The sequence below is a fragment of the Stegostoma tigrinum genome, chromosome 6, assembly GCF_030684315.1.
Source record: "Stegostoma tigrinum isolate sSteTig4 chromosome 6, sSteTig4.hap1, whole genome shotgun sequence".
NCBI lineage: Eukaryota > Metazoa > Chordata > Chondrichthyes > Orectolobiformes > Stegostomatidae > Stegostoma > Stegostoma tigrinum.
The window spans coordinates 97,790,799-97,811,259 of NC_081359.1; the positions used below are offsets into that span (position 1 = coordinate 97,790,799).

Consider the following 20,461-nt stretch of genomic DNA (forward strand, 5'->3'; position numbering starts at 1 on the left):
CTTCAGTACTATTGCAAGGATGTTGACAGGGCCCACATTCTTTGCAATATCTAGTGCCTTCAATCATTTCTTGGTATTGTTTGGAGTGAATCAAATTGGCTAAAGACTAGCAATTCTGATAATGGGGATCTCAGGAGAAGACTGAGGTGGGTCATTTACTTGACATTGTTGGCTGAGGTTTGTTGCATTAACTTCTGCACTGAGGTTCTGGCATCTCCCATCATTGAAGGGGACTTTGTGAAGTCTCCTCCTCCATGAGGAGTTTAATTACCCACGACTTTCCATGACTAGATGTTAGAGGATTAGAGCTTAGATTTGATCCGTTGGTTGTGAAATTACTTATGGCTTGTCTACTGCATACCACTTTCACGTGGGTAATCCTTTGATGCAGTTTCATCAGGCTGACACCTCATTTCTAGGTATGCCTAGTGTTGCTCTTGGCATGCCCTCATACATATTTCATTGTTACCCAGACTTGATGTTAATGGTCAAGTGGGGCTTATGCCAGGTCACGAGTATACAGCTCACACTGATGTACAATTCTGTTACTCTGATGACCCACGGCAGCTCATGGATGGCTAGTCTCAAGTCATTAAAGTCTACAAAATCAATCTCATCTGGCACTGTGGCAGTGTCACATCATACAATATATGGTTTCCTCATCGAGGAGGTGGGACTTCATATCCAAAAGGACTTTGAGGTGGTCAATCCTACTGATATTGTCACAGGTGGGTGCAACTCTGGCAGGTAGATTAGAATCAGAATCTCAACAGTGCAGATAGAGGCCATTCAGCCCATCAAGATGGCACCAGTGCACCCCACACCCACCCCCCAAAAGCATTCCATACACTCTACTCTAATCCCATAACTCCACTATTTCCATAGTTAACCCATCCATGCTGGACACAGTGGTGAAACTTAACATGGCCAATCCATCTAAACTGCATACTTTTGTCTGTCTAGATTGGGAAGGGCAAGGTCAAGTAGGTTTATTCCAGTGGTGAGTTCCTTTATCAAAGGCAGACCCAGTTTAGCAGCTATGTCTTTTAGGAGTATGGATATCCTAGAACTGCCATTTCAGTACAGCTTACAAAGAAAAACGGGGTGCTTACCATTCTGGGTACATGCTACAGGCTATCCAACAGTCAGAGGAAAATAGACCAAATATTCAGTTTGAATTTTTTTTGATTTATTATGGTCACATGTACAGAGATACAGTGAGAAGTACTGTTTATCATGGTGACCAGACAAATTATATTGTACATATGTACTTCAGGGTAACAGAACAGAACGCAGAATATGTTGTTATAGCTACAGTGAAAGTGCAGAGAAAGATCAACTTTAATATACGACAGGTCTGTTTATAAGTCTGAATACAGTGGGAAAGAAGCTGTTCCTGAATCTGCTGGTACACATTTTCAAACTTTTGCACGGTCTGCCCAATAGAAGGGGGTGAATAGGTGGGAAATGTCTTTGATTATATTGGCTGCTTTCCTGAGGCATCAGGAAGTACAGACAGAGTCAGTGGAAGCAAGACCGGTTTTCCTAATGGACTGAGGTGCATTCACAACACACTAATTTCTTGCGGTTTTGGGCAGAGCTATTGCCGCACCAAGCTGTGATGCATTCAGATAGGATGCTTTCTATAGTATATCCATTAAAATGAATAAATCATTGTGGGCTTGCTGAATTTCCTTTGTCCTTTGAGGAAGCAAATGTAGGCATATCACAGAAAGGTGTAGCCGAAACAGATTTATAGTTATAAGGGACTTCAACTTGGCTGACATGAACTTAATGTAAAAGGATTAGATGGAGAGAAATTTTTTGAAGTGCACCCAGGAAAGCTTTTTGAGCCAGTATGTAGATAGTCCTACTAGAAGTGGGGAAGTGCTTTCTGGAAAGGGATAAGGATAACTTCTGAAGTTAAGTGTCTAAATTAGAGGAGGGCCAATTTCAAATCAGTAGACAGGATCTGGCAAACGTAGACTGGAAGCAGCTTCTTGCAGTTAAGTCTACAATTGGAAAATGGGAGTCTTAAAATTTAAAAGTAGGAGAGTGAGAAGTCAGGGCCTCCACATTCCTCTATGAGTAAAGGGCAAGAGCAGCAACAGAAGGGAATCATGGATGTCATGGGATATTGAGACTTTGATAAACATAAGGGAGGTAGTATGTCATGTACAATGCATTGAAAAGTGGAAGTCCTTCAAAAATATAGAGTGTAGGTTGCTTAAAAAGCAAATTAGGAGGGCAAAGAGGGGCCATGAAATCTCTCTGGCAGATGAGATCAAGGAAAATCAAGGATTTTTGTAAGCATAAGACTAAGAGGATTACCATTAGAAGAGTGGGAACTATTATAGACCAAAGGAATAAACTGTCCGTGGAGCCAGTGGACATCGGTGAGGTCTTAAATGAATACTTCTCATTTAGATTCACAGATACTTTGTGAGTTATGGTTATGTTCTACAACACATTAAGATTAATAATGAGTGATAATGGATTCTCCAGCATCTGCAGTTCCCAAGACAACAAAATGTGAGGCTGGATGAACACAGCAGGCCCAGCAGCATCTCAGGAGCACAAATGAGGCAGTTTTAGATGTTTTAGCAGGCATACAGGCCCACAAATCCCCTTGGCCTGACGAGATGTTTCGCTGGATTCTATTGGAGGCAAGGTAGGAGACTGCTATGGCCCTAGTGGAGATACGAAATACTTTGCTGGCCACAGGTGCATAAATATATTGATGAGGGTTGCACATTTCATATGTTCATGGACATCAGTAAGGCCGTTAACAAAGAAGGTAAGTTCAAAAGTTCAGAGCCCATGGGATCCAAAGCAAGTTGGCAAATTGGATCCAAAATTGTCTCACACTTAGGAGGTAAAGGGTGATAGTGGAGGGTTGTTTTTGCAATTTGAAGCCTGTTACAAGCAGTGCACCTCAAGGATCAGGGCTGTGGCCCTTGCAATTATGTACATTAATGGCTTGGATGTGATTACAGAAGGCATCACTAGTAAATTTGCAGGTGATACAAAAATTGGCGGTGTTGATGATAATGAGGAGGACAGTCTCAGGCTACAGTCTAATACTAATCAGCTACTACCAGCTACTAATACAGCAATGGCAGGTAGCGGTTAACCCCAATAACTTCAAGGTGATCAATTCTGGCGGCCTACAAGGGAAGGATATACACAGTGAATGGTATGTCCTGAGGGAGTAATGAGAAACAAGGGGACCTTGGGGTACAAATCAGGTACCAGCATAGGTAGACAGGGTAGTGATGCTTGCCTTTATTGGCTGGAATGTAGAATATAGAAGGAAAAGAAGAGTCTTATTACAACTTTTAAAAACATTGGTTAGGCAACAGATGGAATCAGAGATTCAGTGGGATGGGGAGGGTGTTGATAGACAGTGGAAGGTTTCCTTGTCTCTTTATGCCCTAACGCTTTGAGAGTTAATGGGGTTCACTGTCAATGTTGAGGACTCCCAGGACAACTCCCTCCAAACTGCATGCCAATGCACGACTACTTCTGCTGAGTCTGACGTTCCAGTACATCAGAACATACCCAGGCATGGCAATGGTATTGTGCAGGATACTGCCTATTACATTGAGTCTGCAAGTATAACTGTGTCAGCCTGTTACTCACTCGACTAGCCTGTGAGACAGCTCTCCCAATTTGATATTAGCCCCAGTTGTAGGCAAGTAGGGCCTTAGAGTTGACAAGGCTCATTTTGCCAGTCAGTGCCGAGGTCAATGCCAGGTGTGTCCATCCAGTTTTTTTTTTGAGACTTTTTCATACAACTGAGCGGCTTGTTGGGCCAGTTCAGAGGGCAGTTCAGGGTCAACCACATCACAATGGATGTGCAGTAAAACTGGGCAAGATGAGGTGAAGAGAACAGATTTTGTTCTGAGGGACATTAGTGAACCAGATGGGTCTTTACAACAATTGATTCATGGTCATCATTAGACTTTGAATTCAAGATTTTTTTGTTGTTGAAATCAAATTTCATCATCTACCTTGGTGGGATTTCCACCCAAAGCATTAGCTGGGTCTCTGGATTACCACCTCAGCAACAATGCCATTATGCATTGTCTTCCCCAATTCAAAAATAAGTGCAGGGCCACAAAAAATACAAACTGACAATACACTGGGAGAAACATACACATATAACAGCAATTCAACTAAGGTAAGGGAACCATTGCTACCCTTGTTGAGTCATGTGGAAACAACGTGCACTAACTTACCTTAAAAAATCTGTCAATCTTGTTCAAGTTTATTCTTTTCTTGGCATCAAGCTTGTATATATTGCTTACAGTTCCATCCATAAGGTAAAGTCCAAAGCCCATCACCTAGAAAGAGTTCCCCATTTTATTTTTAAGAATCCACAAGACATTTTTTTAAAAAAGCATTTGCAGAAACCAAAACAAGAAACTTCTAATGTGTTATACATATGACTCATCAACAGAAAATATAATAAAAGCTTGACAACATACAATTATACTGAGATTTGTTAAGGTGTTCCGCATGTGCATTCATAAGCAAAAGCGAAACTCTGTTCTCCAGACGGTCTGAATAACATGGGAATGAATATGCATACCCACAAAGAGAACAATGAAAAAGGTCCAAACAAAAACAGAACATGCTGAAGAAACTCAGCTTGATTGGCAGCATCTGTAGAAAGAAAAACAGAGTTCATATTTCAAGACCTGTGGCCCTTCATCAGTGCTAAACATCAGAAAAGAGAGACCTGCTAAACCATTTAGAAGGTAGTTAAGAGTCAATCACTTTGCAACGCACTCACACCAATGCTCCAAGCATGCACAGCAACGGAGGGAAATTCAAATCTCCAAAAGTATTTCTCTCTACTTCTCATCACACTCCAACAGAACATACAGTTATTGACCCTGACTGCAGAAAACATGATTACATATCTTCAACTAAGTAAAAAGAAGTGCCCAAACTTGTCATTGATATAGTTGAAGCTTCCACCCACACCTAAAGTAGACTGAAATTCTAATTGAAGCATGTCACAGAGTAACAGCTTACATCACAAGTTTTACCACACCAATAACTCCAAACCCCAACCATGCCCACACAGGACTTGATAGCAGAGACACCAACAACATCCCACTTCCTCCTCAGCTTTGATCCATTGGGGAAAACGATAAATTTCCACAATTTAACTGCTATTCAGCAGCTGTGAACACAAACTCCACTTGCTCCCAAACAAGGAATAAGGATATTAAGCCACTCAGTTCACAATAGGGTTGAAATTATGATCTGGGAGCAAACTTACACCTGTCCTCATATTACTAGGGTCTTGTAGTATTATATCCCTTCAATCCTAGGAGAAAGTCTGTGCCTGTTATCAATCTAAAACTGAATTTTTTTGACTATCCAAATACATCCCTCCCCTAATTTATCATTTTTCCCCATTCCCTTTTCTTTCAATCAACACCCACCCCTTTGACCTTGCATAACCTAAATCCTGTACTTGGCTTCAACTTCGCACACACATCAAACAAAACTGAACCCTGGCCACTACATTTATATGTAGAACCTACCAGATGTTACAGAAAGTTAATTTCAGTTGGACATAGTACATAAACTGTACATTATTTCAAAAAGGAAAATGTATTTACCTTCAGCAGCATATGTTTCTCACCAGGAGTAAGGTACATTCTGTTCTCATAATAATCAATGCAAATATTTACAATGTCAGCGAGAAGCTCTTCATAGCCTGGAATAACTTCAAGTTGCTGCTGCAGTGTCTATAAAAGAACAGTGCATTGATGAGAAACTTATTTATGTTAGACAAAACAGCTTCTCAGGTAGCACCAAAGGAAGTTACTTTCTTTGTAATGCATCTACAACACATTAACACCCAAAGAAAGAAGATATCCTTCCTATTCGACAGGAGACAAATGTCAGCAAGCTACTCCTGGGAGATGAAAGAGGTAGGGAGTGGTGAGGCAATGCACGGATTCAAATGAAAAAATGATAAGAATTTTAAACTCAAGACACTGCTGGATCAGTTGCTAGAAAGCACCGGTAGGCACAAAGTAAAAACTACTTGCTGCAGTTTGGGCATGGATATTAAAGCCAGGAATGCATCGGAATAGTCAAATGAAAGATAACAAAGACATGAATGAGAGATAACAAGGTGTGGAGCTGGATGAACACAGCAGGCCAAGCAGCATCTTAGGAGCACAAAAGCTGAATTTCAGGCCTAGACCCTTCATCAGAAAGGGTCTAGGCCCAAAATGTCAGCTTTCCTGCTCCTAATTTGTTGCTTGGCCTGCTGTGTTCATATAGCTCCACACCTTGTTATCTTGGATTCGCCAGCATCTGCAGTTCCCATTATCTCTAAAGACATGAATGAGGGGTTCAGCAGAAGATCAGATGAGACTGGAAAGATGTTGGACAATGCACTAAGAAAGTAAATAAATGCGTCTCATTAATGACAAAAATGTGGTCAGAAATTCGGCTCAGGTTTGACAGGATGTAAAGATTGCGAGAAGACAGATTTAATTTCAATCTGTTCCCAGAGACAGGAATATACTTGGTAGCTAGAGAACAGGGATCACAGTTGGGAGGAAAATCAATGGCTACAGTTTCCCTAATATCTAATACAGAAAGCTTCTGTTCATCCATCGCTGGTTAACACACAGACAAAAACAGTCTTCCCTCTGGATAATAAAATGTGAGGCTGGATGAACACAGCAGGCCCAGCAGCATCTCAGGAGCACAAAAGCTGACGTTTCGGGCCTAGACCCTTCATCAGAGCGCTCTGGATGATGCAGTTCAAGTAATTAGTTTCTTTTTAAATGAAATTTTTAAAAAATTAACTTGTGCATTTAGTGGAGGAGTCGTCCTCAAAGACTCAGTGAAAACAGGTTAACAAAACTGACTACATATAACACATTTACCTGTGTAATTTTGTTATGGTTTGCAAGAAACATGGAGAGATTTTGAGATTCTTGTATGGATTGTGGGTCTGACATTTTCCGAAGAAATTGAGCAGCTCTGAAATAAGGTTTAAATGTAGCAGTTGATTAAGTAAATCCAACAAAATCATTATTATACAGATAAAATGAATTACAAAGCTAACATATTTATTCATAACAGGGTAACAAAGTGTGAGCTGGATGAACACAGCAGGCCAAGCAGTATCTCAGGAGCACAAAAGCTGACGTTTCGGGCCTAGACCCTTCAACAGAGAGGGGCATGGGGAGAGGGTTCTGGAATAAATAGGGAGAGAGGGGGAGGCGGACCGAAGATGGAGAGAAAAGAAGATAGGTGGAGAGGAGTGTATAGTTGGGGAGGTAGGGAGGGGATAGGTCAGTCCAGGGAAGACAGACAGGTCAAGGAGGTGGGATGAGGTTATTAGGTAGGAAATGGAGGTGCGGCTTGAGGTGGGAGGAAGCGATGGGTGAGAGGAAGAACAGGTTAGGGAGGTGGAGACAGGCAGGGTTGGTTTTGGGATGCAGTGGGGGGAGGGGACGAGCTGGGCTGGTTTTGTGATGCAGTGGGGGAAGGGGAGATTTTGAAGCTTGTGAAATCCACATTGATACCATTGGGCTGCAGGGTTCCCAGAACACCTCCACTCGGTTCGCAATAAACAACTGCACCTCCCAGTCGCAAACCATTTTAACTCCCCCTCCCATTCCTTAGATGACATGTCCATCATGGGCCTCCTGCAGTGCCACAATGATGCCACCCAAAGGTTCCAGGAACAGCAATTCATATTCCGCTTGGGAACCCTGCGGCCCAATGGTATCAATGTCGACTTCACAAGCTTCAAAATCTCCCCTTCCCTCACTGCATCACAAAACCAGCCCAGTTCGTCCCCTCCCCCCACCGCATCACGCAACTAGCCCAGCTCGTCCCCTCCACCCACTGCATCCCAAAACCAACCCAGCCTGTCTCTGCCTCCCTAACCTGTTCTTCCTCTCACCCATCCCTTCCTCCCACCTCAAGCCGCACCTCCATTTCCTACCTACTAACCTCATCCCTCCTCCTTGACCTGTCTGTCTTCCCTGGACTGACCTATCCCCTCCCTACCTCCCCACCTATACTCTCCTCTCCACCTATCTTCTTTTTTCTCCATCTTCGGTCCGGCTCCCCCTCTCTCCCTATTTATTCCAGAACCCTCTCCCCATCCCCCTCTCTGATGAAGGGTCTAGGCCCGAAACATCAGCTTTTGTGCTCCTGAGATGCTGCTTGGTCTGCTGTGTTCATCCAGCCTCACAGTTTGTTATCTTGGATTCTCCAGCATCTGCAGTTCCCATTATCACTTATTCATAACAGGAGCCTGTTCTTTCACGTCCCTCTACATGAAAAGGTTGCCCCTTAGGTCCCTTTTAAATCTTTCCCTACTCACCTTAAACCTATGCCCTCTAGTTTTGGACTCTCCCCCACTCCGGGGAAAAGACCTTGTTGACTTATCCTATCCTTGCCCCTCATGATTTTATAAACCTCTTTGAAGGTCACCCCTCAGCCTTCTACACTCCAAGGAAACCAGCCCCAGTTTATTCAGCATCTCCCTATAGCTCAAACCCCCAAATCCTGGCAACATGCTTGTAAATCTTTTCTGAACGCTTTCAAATTTCACAACACATTTCTTATAGCAGGGAGGTCAGAACTGCATTCAGTATTCCAAAAGTGGCCTAACCAATGTCCTGTACAGCAAATCCTCGCTGCATGTATATTAACCATGCTTGAACCATTTAACATCTTCTCCTCTTGATGTGAAAACTGACACTCCCTTTCTGAGTTGGTCTTCTTGCGTCCTGATCCTGATGTGTTTCCGTGAGATAATGTTCAAAGTCCACTACTAGCAAGCAATCATCTCTCTAGTCTGAAGGGCAGATGTTAACAGAGAAGTGTGCCAACATAAATCTGAGCCCCCCACAATTTACCCAACCTTTATAGTCATAATCTGAGGCACGTGCAGTATAACAGTAGTTTCGTCTCGTAACACTGCATTGACAAAAGACACATTTGGTCAGCAGCACAAAAATAATCACTTAGGATCAATTGAGTTCATGAGTGGTCAACTAAAAGATGATCAGAAATTTTAGGTGTATCCTCAGAATGTATCAGAGACAATACATAACTACATCACTCTTTGTGAAAAGAAAAAGCTGCAGATATTGAAAATAAAAATAGAAAACAATGGAAATATTCAGAAGGTCAGACAGCACCTGTAGAACACATCACAATTAACATTTGGAGCTGATGAAGGACATTGATCTGATAAGCTAACTTGGGGGAAACGGATGGTCCCTGACAGGCTGAGGATTTCCAGCATTTTCTGTTTGCACTTTCTTTAATTCATAAGGCTTTTGTAGCTAAGGGGGAAAATAGATTAGTTATGTAAATCAAACTTTTAAACTAGCTAAGAATTAGTGAACATTATTAAATTTGATTAAAGTTGTGATATTTACAACTGAATGAATTGAATACAGTTTTGGCAAATTAGAAGTCACCAGCTTAGCTTTATTTACCATTTCCCAGAGGTGGGCAGGTACAGGTCTCTTCAGCCTATTAGGAATTACATAAGTACGGCACTGCTCAAGTTGCTTGAACATTAGTTACCCCTCCACCTAACCAGGGAAATATACCCTGACAGGTGCAATATTGAAGCTAAAACTCCATTGCACAATAAGTGACACGATTAAGTCTCAATACCTCCGCCCATATCATTGCTGATATGGAAACTGGAATCAAACATTGTCAGGAAATTTTCAAATTTTAACTAATTGGAAATTAGAAACAAAGTAATTAGGAGCAGGCACTGGTCATGTGAACCACTCTGCCATTCAACATGATTGCGGTAATTAATAAACACCTACTTGAGAGAAACATATTATCTATTCTCAGGAATTTGCTCCTCTTTAATATTGCTCAAATTATGCCTGATAAACTTGTACAATTCATTCTATGATCTCACTCATAAAATATACATCAGATTATAAATGTTCAATTAACTTGGACCTAGGAACCTACAAAAAATAAGTGAAACAACTAATACAAATTTCAGCTCCAAGGTACCAACATGTTATCACTTCAAAAGAAAACAAAATGAAACCTCACCGTTTGTATGCAGAGTGGTCATTTTTTACACTGCATTTCATGTTCTTCAATTCATCCAATACTGCGAACATGTTAATGAATTTGCCCAGTGTGAGAAGATAGGCTTCTGAAACAAAATCTCGCCTCCTCTCTGTATGACAGAGTCGCTTCACCTCATTACAAAATCGATCAATTGCATTGCGCTGTTGAATAAATTTGTACACATATTTTAAATACATCCCAGTAATTTCAAGGAAAAGCTAGGTTGAATTCGATGGCTAACATTATGCAACAATTCGCGTTTAGTAGCGTCACTAAAGCATGAAAATATCCCAAGGACTTCATAGTAGCAATATCAGGCAATATTTGACAGCATTTAAAAGTTAAGTCAAAGGAGGTTTTAAACAGCCTCTTAGAAAGAGCTAGAAGGGAAGGGGAAGTTCAGGGAGGATTTGCAGAGCTTACCCCTCCGGCAGCAAAAGGCACCATTATCAATGGCACAACTATAATAAATCAAGGAAGCGCAAGAACCCAGATTTGCAGCAGCACTGAAATCTCAAAAAATTGTAGCATTGGAAGGAATTGAAGTAGTAAGGAGACACAGGCATTGAGAAAATGGCAAGCATGTACAAGATAGACACTGCTGGGGCAAAAGCCAACGTAGGTCATCAAGCATCGGGATCACTGATGAACAGAACTTGATGCAGGTGAGGAATTAGCACTGTTTTGGATAAGGTCAGTTGATTGAGGATGGAAATTGGAATCAAACATTACAAACATCAAGCAAAAAAGCTAAAAATCATCAATAAAGGTTTCAGCAGCAGGTAGGCTGAGGCAAGCCAAAGCCAAGCAATACTACAAAGGTATCTTCTATAAAGGTCATGGTGGAGTAAATATATGGTTAAAACCTCTTCTTGAGGTCACATCAACAGGTTCAGTCCCAGATAGTTACTAGAGATACGAATGAATAGGTCACAGCAAATATGAATCCAAGAATAAAATTCAATCAAACTGACATCAAAAACAATGACAGGTTGAAACCATTAGAAAGGTAAATTTGGTGCAGGTTTTTACAAATTTTTCTCCACACAAGAAGCAATCAAGGGATTCCTAAATAAAGTAGTGGGGCCAAAAGAATGGGAATAATTTTATTAATTTGATGCTGTAATGAATAAAAATTACTGTCATTTTGGACAGATAAACTAAAATGAGCAACATAAGCCTTCTCATTTATAAGTATCTTTTCAATGTTTACCTGGAAATACATGAAATTCATAAGTTTAGTGACCTCTGGCTCAAGGACTTCCACTGTCTTTTCATAAATTTCTACTCTATTTGGCTGCTCGTTGCACTTAACCTGTGGAAAAACATAACTGCAAATTTGATTTGTTATATAATAATGTTCTCACATGCAATATGTACAGACCAATTCATAAGGGGGTGTACAATGAAATAAACTTGAATCTACAAACATAGCAGCAAGTTTATAGCTTTGGTTTTGTTGTTTGTCACTTGATGCACGTAAGGTACATTATTTCTCAGATTAAAATCTTTAACATGAAAACAATTTCATTTTTAAGTAAAATGTATTAAATTGCTAAGAGGAGGCAAAGAGAAAAGAAAGTTTGGTAAATAGTCAAAGGACAAAACTTCGCAAAACAAAAATAATCAACATTTTCATTTTGACAACACTGCACAAATCACTGAATCTGGAACTTATTGCTATTTGCTGACCAAAAAACGTGCCTTTTAAAATAGTATCAGAGATAATGGGAACAGCAGATGCTGGAGAATTCCAAGATAGTAAAATGTGAGGCTGGATGAACACAGCAGGCCAAGCAGCATCTCAGGAGCACAAAAGCTGACGTTTCGGGCCTCGGCCCTTCATCAGAGAGGAAGGGTCTAGGCCCGAAACGTCAGCTCACTTGCCTTTTAAAATACTTCTGATGAAGTGGCTACTTTGCGTTAACATAAATAATCACAAGCAGAGTCTCTCTGCTTTGTAAGGAAATTCAAGCCCAAAAAGGGGAGGCTGCTTGAGACTCTACTGAAATTTGGCCATTTTGATTTTTTTTTAAAACAGTATTGTTGACAAATTGAATGGTCGCTTGCATCAATTATCCCCCCACCAACCCTTTTTCTCCAGAAAAGCACAACAGGGATGAGCCAAAGTCTTTTTAAAAGAATAATTTCTAAAGTATGTTAAAACTTATGCTCATTGCTTGCGTTAGCCTTAAAACATAGCTGTGTATAAAAAGTGTGTTAAATATGATCACATCCTCAGGAAATTCCAAAACATTTTATAGCCTATAAATTAATTTCGAAACAATGTCAGCAGCAAACTGGCGCACACAGATAACAAATGAAATAAATGGCCAGCTAATTTGTTTTCGTGGTTTGGGATAAGCATTATCCATGCCAGTGGGGGAACGTCCTGCTTTTTAAATAGCAATAAAGCACTGTTTTTTTTAAAGTCAACTGAGCAGCGAATTCCTCTGAAAATAACTTTTTGATCAATACCTGAGGAATAGCTCTCGAACAACTTCTCCAAGTATACAGCATAACAGCATACTCCTGCCCCTCCTCGAGCATTTCATTCTGAAAGCCAAAAAAAGGGAAAGCAAGTATTATGCACTGACACCATAAACATTGAAACATAGAAGACAGAAGCAGGAGAAGGCCATTCACCTCTTTCAGCCTGCTCTGTCATTTATGACAATCCTGTCTGATCATCCAACTCAATAGGCTTTTCCTGCTTTCTCCCCATAACCTTGGATCCTATTTGCCCCAAGTGCTATATCTAGTCACCTCTTGAACGCATTCATTGTTTTGGCATCAACTACTTCCTGTAGTAAATTAATTCTACAGGCTCTCCACTTTTTTGGGTAAAGAAATGTCTCCTCATCTCAGTCATAAATGGTCTACCCCGAATCCTCAGACTGTGACCTCTGGTTCTGGACACACTCACCATCGGGGACATCCTCCCTGCATCTACCCTGTCCAGTCCTGTTACAATTTTCTAAGTCTCTATGAGATCCCCCTTCATTTGTCAGAATTCCAACAAAAACAATCTTAACCTAGTCAGTCAATCTCTCCTCATAGGTCATATCCAGAATCAGCCTGGAAAAACTTCGCTGCACTCCCTCATTAGCAAGAGCATCTGTCCTCTGAAAAGGAGACCAAAACTGCACACAATATTCAACGTGTGGCCTCACCAAGGCCCTGCATAACTGCAATAATTCCTGTCCTTGAAAACTCTTGCATTAAAGGTCAACAGACCATTTGCCTTCTTTACTGCCTGCTGTACCTGCATGCAAACCTTCAGCAACTGGTGCAGAAGTACACCCAGATCCCACTGCATACCTCTCTTTCCCAATTTACAGCCATTCAGGCAGTAAGCCACCTTCTTGTTTTTGCTTCCAAAGTGAGTAGCCTCACATTTATCCAAATCATTCTGCATTTGCCATTGATTTGCCCACTCATCCAACATGTCCAGATCATGCTGAAGGATCTGTACATCCTCATCACAGTCCAGCCTCCCACCCAACTTGATATTATCTGTAAACTTTGAGGTATTACATCTTGTTCCCTCATTCAAATTGGTATACAAACCAGAATCTGAACAAGTTGGATTAAATTATTATTCAGTACATTGCTAGTTCTTCCAAACTGGCTACCCAACTTGTTTAAAAAGTTAAAAGTTCTAGACTCAAGGAATCACTTAAATATTTCACAAGAGTTTTGTTCGTTGCTTAGCCTGAAATCAAAGCTGTGTAAAACTAAACATGCGTTAAATGCGTTCACATTCTCAGGAAATACCAAAGCATTTCATAGCCTATAAATTAATTTCAAAACAATGCCAACAGCAAATTGTGCACACAGATAACACATGATATAAATGGCTAGCTAATTTGTTCTGGTGGTGCCGGGTAAGCATTAGCCATGGAGTTGGGTGAACTTCCTGCTTTTTAAATAGCAATAAAGCACTAGTTTCTTTTTGAAAAGTCATCTGAGCAGGCAAATTCTTCTGAAAATATAGCTTTTTGATTAATGGAGAACTGCCAGAGTACTAAACAGAAATAAGAGCTAACAAGGTGTAGAGATGGATGAACACAGCAGGCCAAGCAGCATCGTAGGAGCTGGAAAGCTGACATTTCGGGCCTAGACCCTTCATCGGAAAGGGTAGAGGCCAGAAATGTCAGCTTTCCTGTTCCTAATATGCTGCTTAGCCTGCTGTATTCATCCAGCTCTACACGTTGTTATCTCAGATTCTCCGGCATCTACAGTTTCTATTATCTCTACTAACCAGAAATTTCAACTTTGACTTAAATTTGTGCACTCTAATCTAAGAGTGTAATCACTGTCAGAGCCAAGCTGTCAGTTTTGCAGATCTGAGTTTAGTTCAAATTCAAATCTAGGCAGTACATCAGAGGACCTTATGAACATGTAATAGTTTCTATCCCTTAAAAATTTAAATCGACTCTCATTGACAAATTGTTTCTATTCATTGTGTAGTCGAGAATAAGATGACACTGGCATAAGAGTAAATGCACGTAACTCTGGAAAAAAAATCAGCGCAGTAAAGGTTGACAGGCTAAGGAATATGCTACCTGAGCCAGTTTTTGAAGAAAATGTCATTTCAATGTTTAAGAAAAGGCTATATGGGTGGTTCAGGACAATGTGGCTAAATAAATTAAGGAACAGCCTGACGACATGGAATTAGGATGCCTGCATATATCAGGTAAACAATCGGATACGTGGGACTGAGCAATGTCTGCTTTCTGCATTGAGGCCAAATCTTCCAATCCGATTTCAATCGGATTTTCTTAGAAATAAGAGCTGCCCTGATGATTTGTGCAGCTTTGCCGTAAATCACAGAAATTTCAAGAGAAACAAGATGAAATGTCAAGACAATGCTGCTACAAATTAAGGCTTGGGTTCAAAGCGATGAATATCTGCACAGAAAAATATGAACTTGGCAGAGATCAACATTACCATGCTGGAATGAACGGTTGCTTGCTCAATGTATCTTGCAATTCCTGTAACAAAAGCATTTCTATCTTCAAAGTTGGTGTTGAAATTTGGCTGGAGAGAGAAAAAAATTATTCTGTCAAAACAGATGTTACATTCAATCAAACATGGAACAATTTTGCATATCAATATGAAGAAACTTTCAGCTTCTCAGGTATACATACTAATTCCACACAGTTGATCCTAAAGAAAATTAGCCCATTGCAAGAGGAGGTGGTAGAGTCCATAGGACGTAGAAGCAGAAGTAGGCATTCAGACCATCAACTAACTTCTGCGGTGCCATTCAATGAGATCACGGCTGATCTGATAATCCTCAACTCCACATTCCTGCTTTTTCCAAAAACCTTTGATTCCCTTACTGATTAAAAATCTGTTTATCTCAGCCTTGGAAATACTCACATACACAGCTTCAACAGCCCTCTCTGATAAAGAATTCTACAAATTCACAAGAGTCAGGGGAAAAAAAAACTTCTTCATCTCCGTCCTAAATGTGCAAACGTTTATTCTGAGATTCCGTTCTCTGGTCACAGGCTCTCCCACAAGGGGAAACAATCTTTCCACATCTACCCTGTAAAATCCTCTAGAGTCTTGTATGTTTCAATATTGTCACCTTTAATACTTCTACACTCCAATGTGTACAGGCTAAATCTGCTCAGCTGCTCAAAAAAGACAGCCCTTCCATGCCTGGTATCAATCTGGTGCACTTTTTGTAGACTGCCTCCAATGCCATTGTAGTTTTCTTTAGATAAGGGGCTAAAAACTGTTCACAGTATTCGAATTATTATCTGACTAATGCCTCACATAGTTCTAGCAAAACCTCCCTACTTTTACACTCGCTTCCCTTCAAAAATAAAGGCCAACAAACCATTTGCCTTCCTTATTACCCGCTGAATTTGAATTCTAGCTTTTTGAGGCTCATGGACAAGGATTCCCAAGTCCCTCTATTCTATAGGTTTCTGCAGTCTCTTTCTATTTAAATAACACTCAGATCGTCCATTCTTCCTGCCAAAGCACATAACCTCATGGTGTAGTGGTAATGGCACTGTACCAGTAATCCACAGACTTTTCATGCAAAAGGGGATGGGTTTTTTTCTTAAATTCATTCACAGGATGAGGGTGTCGCTGACCAGCCAGCATTTATTGACCATTCCTAATTGCCCAGACAGGACAGTTAAGAGTCAACCACATTGCTGTGGGTCTGGAGTCACATGTAGGCTAGACCAGGTAAGAATGGCAGTTTCCTCCCCCACAGGACATTAGTGAACCAGATGGGTTTTTCCCAACAGTCAACAATGGATTCACAGTCATCATTCGATTCTTAATTCCAGACATTTAATTCAAATTCCAAATGTGTCATGGCAGGATTTGAACCCGGGTCCCCAAAACATTATCTGGGTCTCTGGACTAACAATCCAGCAATAATACCACCAGGCCATTGCCTCCGCAGCCTGCTGAAATCCCATCATGGCCATTGGTGAAATTTAAAAATTATTTTTAAAAATCTGAAATTCAATCTCTATGGTGACCACATTGTCATCAGAACTACCTGGTTCAGTATTGCCCTTTACAGAAAGGAAAGTCTGCCTTCCCAGAGTTGACGTGCATACGATTCCAGAACCACAGCAACATGGTGGCCAATTAGGGACAGGTAACAAACATTGATTATGTCAGTGACACCTACAACTCAAGAAACAGAAAAATTTAAACATCAAAAATTGGTGCTCGTGGAGGCCTTTCAACCCATCAAGCCCACTCCACCACTCAACATGACTGTGGATGATTTCCATCTCAACGCCATACTCTACTGCTCGTCCTATACCCCTCAACATCTTCAGTTTCTACAAAATTTTTTTTAAACATTCAGTGACAGTAACTTCGCAGCCTTTTTGGTCAGGAATTCTGCAAAATTACCACCCTCTGCATCAAGAAGTTTCTTGTTTCAGTGATTTCTCAACTTAAGTAAGGAGGAAATATTTTTAAAAACTGGGCTCCTTTTGCCAGGTTAATTTGTGAGTTAGCACAGGACAACACTTAAAAGGAGCAATTATGACTTGCTGAATGTAAACATATTCAAATCTCAAGACACCTCTCACAAATAATTTACTTTAAAGATGCTCTTAGAGAAAGCCCATGCGATTTTCTTTTATCCCCAATCTTTTCTGAACTACCTTTATTTTTTAGTGGTACATTTGATTAATAAGCAATAGTTTTGCAATACTATACCTAAGCACCATTCATCAAGTGTGTGGCTGTGTCAGCAGATTATTCAATTGTAAAGGCACCACGCATGAATCCCATTATTCAAAGAAGGATTCTTCCGGTCATTGTGTGTAACAACTTTATAAATGCGTTCTCAAGAAAAAAAAGGAACCTGTTTATATTGTTAGACATTCCATGTCCAAACACACTTTCTGGCATGGGTGACTGAAATGGTGAATGATAGAAGGAATCTCTATAGATTCTTCTCTCCTTGCCAACTCATAGCAGAGAGATTAACTACATCATTCCCAACAAATGTCTGCCATGCCACAAACAAACAATGAGCATCATCTTACTTGGTACAAAAGTGATGAAGGCGGTGGTTCAATACAAGGCTGTTGATCAGGCAATGGTAAGTCTTCCAGCAGGTCAACATTGGATAGGGCATCTTCCAAAGTCACTTGAGCAGTCATGGTTCCTCTGAATATAAAATTAAAGTGGACTATTAAATTGTACAGTGGTCTAATTCAATGCACTTTGAAATGTCAATGTCAAACTCAAATTCATACTAATGACTATAAATTCACATTCAAGATTATGAAAAGGGATCAATTATAACATCAGTTTTTCACTGGAAGAAAAATACATATGCCAAAGCTTTTTTCTTGCACTCATTAGGATGAAGTTAGAAACATTCCAAATTTCAAAGAAAAAGATAATTTCTACTGCATTATAAGGAGGTGCTGATTCTTCGGCGAGTGGACTGTGGCCAAGGCATTACCACGAAGAGCAGAGCTCAACTTGCCAAACAATCAGTACCTTCTATTCATGCAGCATTAATGTGTTTCCTTTGCAGCATGGTGTTTTTACACTTCTGTGCTGACAAGCCTAAGACAATCTTCAACAGCATGTCCCCATTTGCAAAAACACTCAAAAGGGTCTGTACCACCAAGCAACCATTAGTTTTTTGTTTAAACACAATCCTAATGAGAAACATGAAGTATAAGAAAATAATACTTCCTGCTTCAACAGTAATAAAGCAGGAATCAGCTTTATATTCAAGCCAGAATGAACCACGTCTAATGGTTCTAACGTATGAACAGACATACAGGTTCAATCCCATTACTGATATCCAAGTTAACCTTTTTTGGCTTAAGGGCACGACTAGAAGGAACTGAACTCACTCCTTGTGCTTATTAAATAGATTTAATTTACAATGGGTGTTGCTGAAAGATATGCCATAAGGAGAGGCAAATTGTAAGCTAAAATTATCATTGCTCTGCAGGACGATTTCCTGTACAAAGTCACTTTCCAAAAATAAAACTATAAAGGACAGACAGACACAGAATACCTTCTGCTGTGTGTTTTATCCAAGTGTGCATTATAATCATTGAATATATTTCTGCCATTCTTTTTGTTAATTTTCAAGCTTAAAACTGATACAATTTAATTACCAGGTTTAAATTTCATTACTGTCGTAATGGCTTTATTTTCAGGCAAAGTGATGAGTCAGGCATATAGTAGAAGACTGATGAAGAGGGGATCTTAAAAAGCCAATAATAGATCTGTCACATTTAATGTAAATTAATGTCTATTCTGAACAGTTGAGATAACATAATGGATGCCTGGCATACTACAAGACATTAAGTAATCCAACTGAGTGTTATACACTATCTTAAAAGCCACAAAAGCTGAAATGTTTATTAATGTCAGTAGAATCTATAATTAGCTGCTTGAGATAAACCATCAGCAATGTATTGACTTTTACTTACAATGCACCGTCTGAGATGCTCATCATCACCACACAGTGGCAACAGTGTGTTCCTTCTACCAGATGCACTGCCACATACCTTCCAAACCTACAACCTCTACCACTTAGAACAACAAGGGCAACAGATGCACCAGGAACATCAGCCACATCCAAATGCTTCACCAAGCAACATTTCATCCTGACTTGGAAATACATTGCTGCTCCTTCACTTTTATCGACTCAAAATCATGAAAATTCCTCCCTCACATCACTGTAGGTAAGTGTAATGTGCAAGGGGGGCGGCAGCAGGTCAACAATACAGCTCAGAACCACCTTAATTAGGTAATTAAGAATGGGCAATAAACAATGGCCTTGTCAGTAACAGCACATACCAAGAATGAATAAAAAAATTAATGGGGGCAGATTTTGTCATGGTTTGGAATAGGAAATTGAATAAGTTAGCTAAATATAAAAATTTCACAGTGTTGTGGAAGGATAAGAAAATGAGGCTCAAAAAAAAGTTGCTGGAAAAGCTCAGCAGGTCTGGCAGAAGCTGTGGAGGTGAAAACAGAGTTAACGTTTCGGGTCCAGTGACCCTTCCTAAGTTCTGGTTTCATATGCTTTCACAAAGGATGATTTACCCACAGGTACGCAAATGGTACACTATATGATATTCACCCAGTTTTATGTAGGTAAAGATGATATCTTCACACAAGTATGATGTTTAAAACTTCATAATATTTCACCATTTCCCAAACGAAAAATGTATACAGCTGCTGAACCTTCAAGCATCCCTGTAACAAGAATTAGCTGGCAAATAGCATTTACAATCCACAATATTAAAATGCATCCTAGCTTCAGCTGCATTTCAAAAATGAAACGTATTATGTACGTGTTTTTATTCAAAAAGGTAAACAGCAGAAGCATTCACCTCGAGTTTCAGTCAACTTAAAATGTCACTTTCATTACGGTCTCAAGTCTTTTATAGGCTTCTGAGTGCTTCACACCTATTCATTATTTGCCAAGACAAAGGCCAGTCATCTTCCACTTCACCTGCCTACAGCAAACATTCTCTCTAATGTTTTGAAGTAGTTGTGAATTATTTAAGTAAGGTGTCCCCTTAATCTTTAACAGCATTTAAAGGGGGTAACCTCTGCAGAGTTGGCACAGGGGCATTTAGGTTGCTGTGCTTACAGAGAACACTGCCTACAATTCTACGTTTTACATTTTTCCCCCTTCTCTTCAACAGGCAAGGATTTTGCCCAAACATCTCTACCTTCCTAAATTGATACACTTGGGCCCCGATTTATAATCCCAAACCAATGCCAACCTGAGAAAAACTTCCCTCAACTGCAACTGTTCCTTCACTGCCTCTGGATCAAATTCCTGACAGTCCCTCCCAAGCAG

General features: G+C 40.2%; 1 protein-coding gene across 2 annotated transcripts in view; it reads right to left on the bottom strand.

The window, feature by feature from the left end:
- cyfip1 (cytoplasmic FMR1 interacting protein 1) overlaps positions 1-20,461 on the bottom strand; it is a 186,666-nt gene that overhangs the window by 134,152 nt on the left and 32,053 nt on the right. For both annotated transcript variants that reach the window (XM_048532857.2, XM_048532858.2), the window contains exons 2-9: positions 17,661-17,784; positions 15,070-15,159; positions 12,595-12,672; positions 11,330-11,431; positions 10,096-10,277; positions 6,927-7,023; positions 5,640-5,768; positions 4,242-4,346 (exon numbers count right to left, since the gene is read on the bottom strand). In XM_048532857.2, coding sequence (XP_048388814.1) covers positions 4,242-4,346; positions 5,640-5,768; positions 6,927-7,023; positions 10,096-10,277; positions 11,330-11,431; positions 12,595-12,672; positions 15,070-15,159; positions 17,661-17,777 — 900 coding nt within the window. In that variant the 5' untranslated portion in view covers positions 17,778-17,784. The remainder of the gene's footprint in view (positions 1-4,241; positions 4,347-5,639; positions 5,769-6,926; positions 7,024-10,095; positions 10,278-11,329; positions 11,432-12,594; positions 12,673-15,069; positions 15,160-17,660; positions 17,785-20,461) is intronic.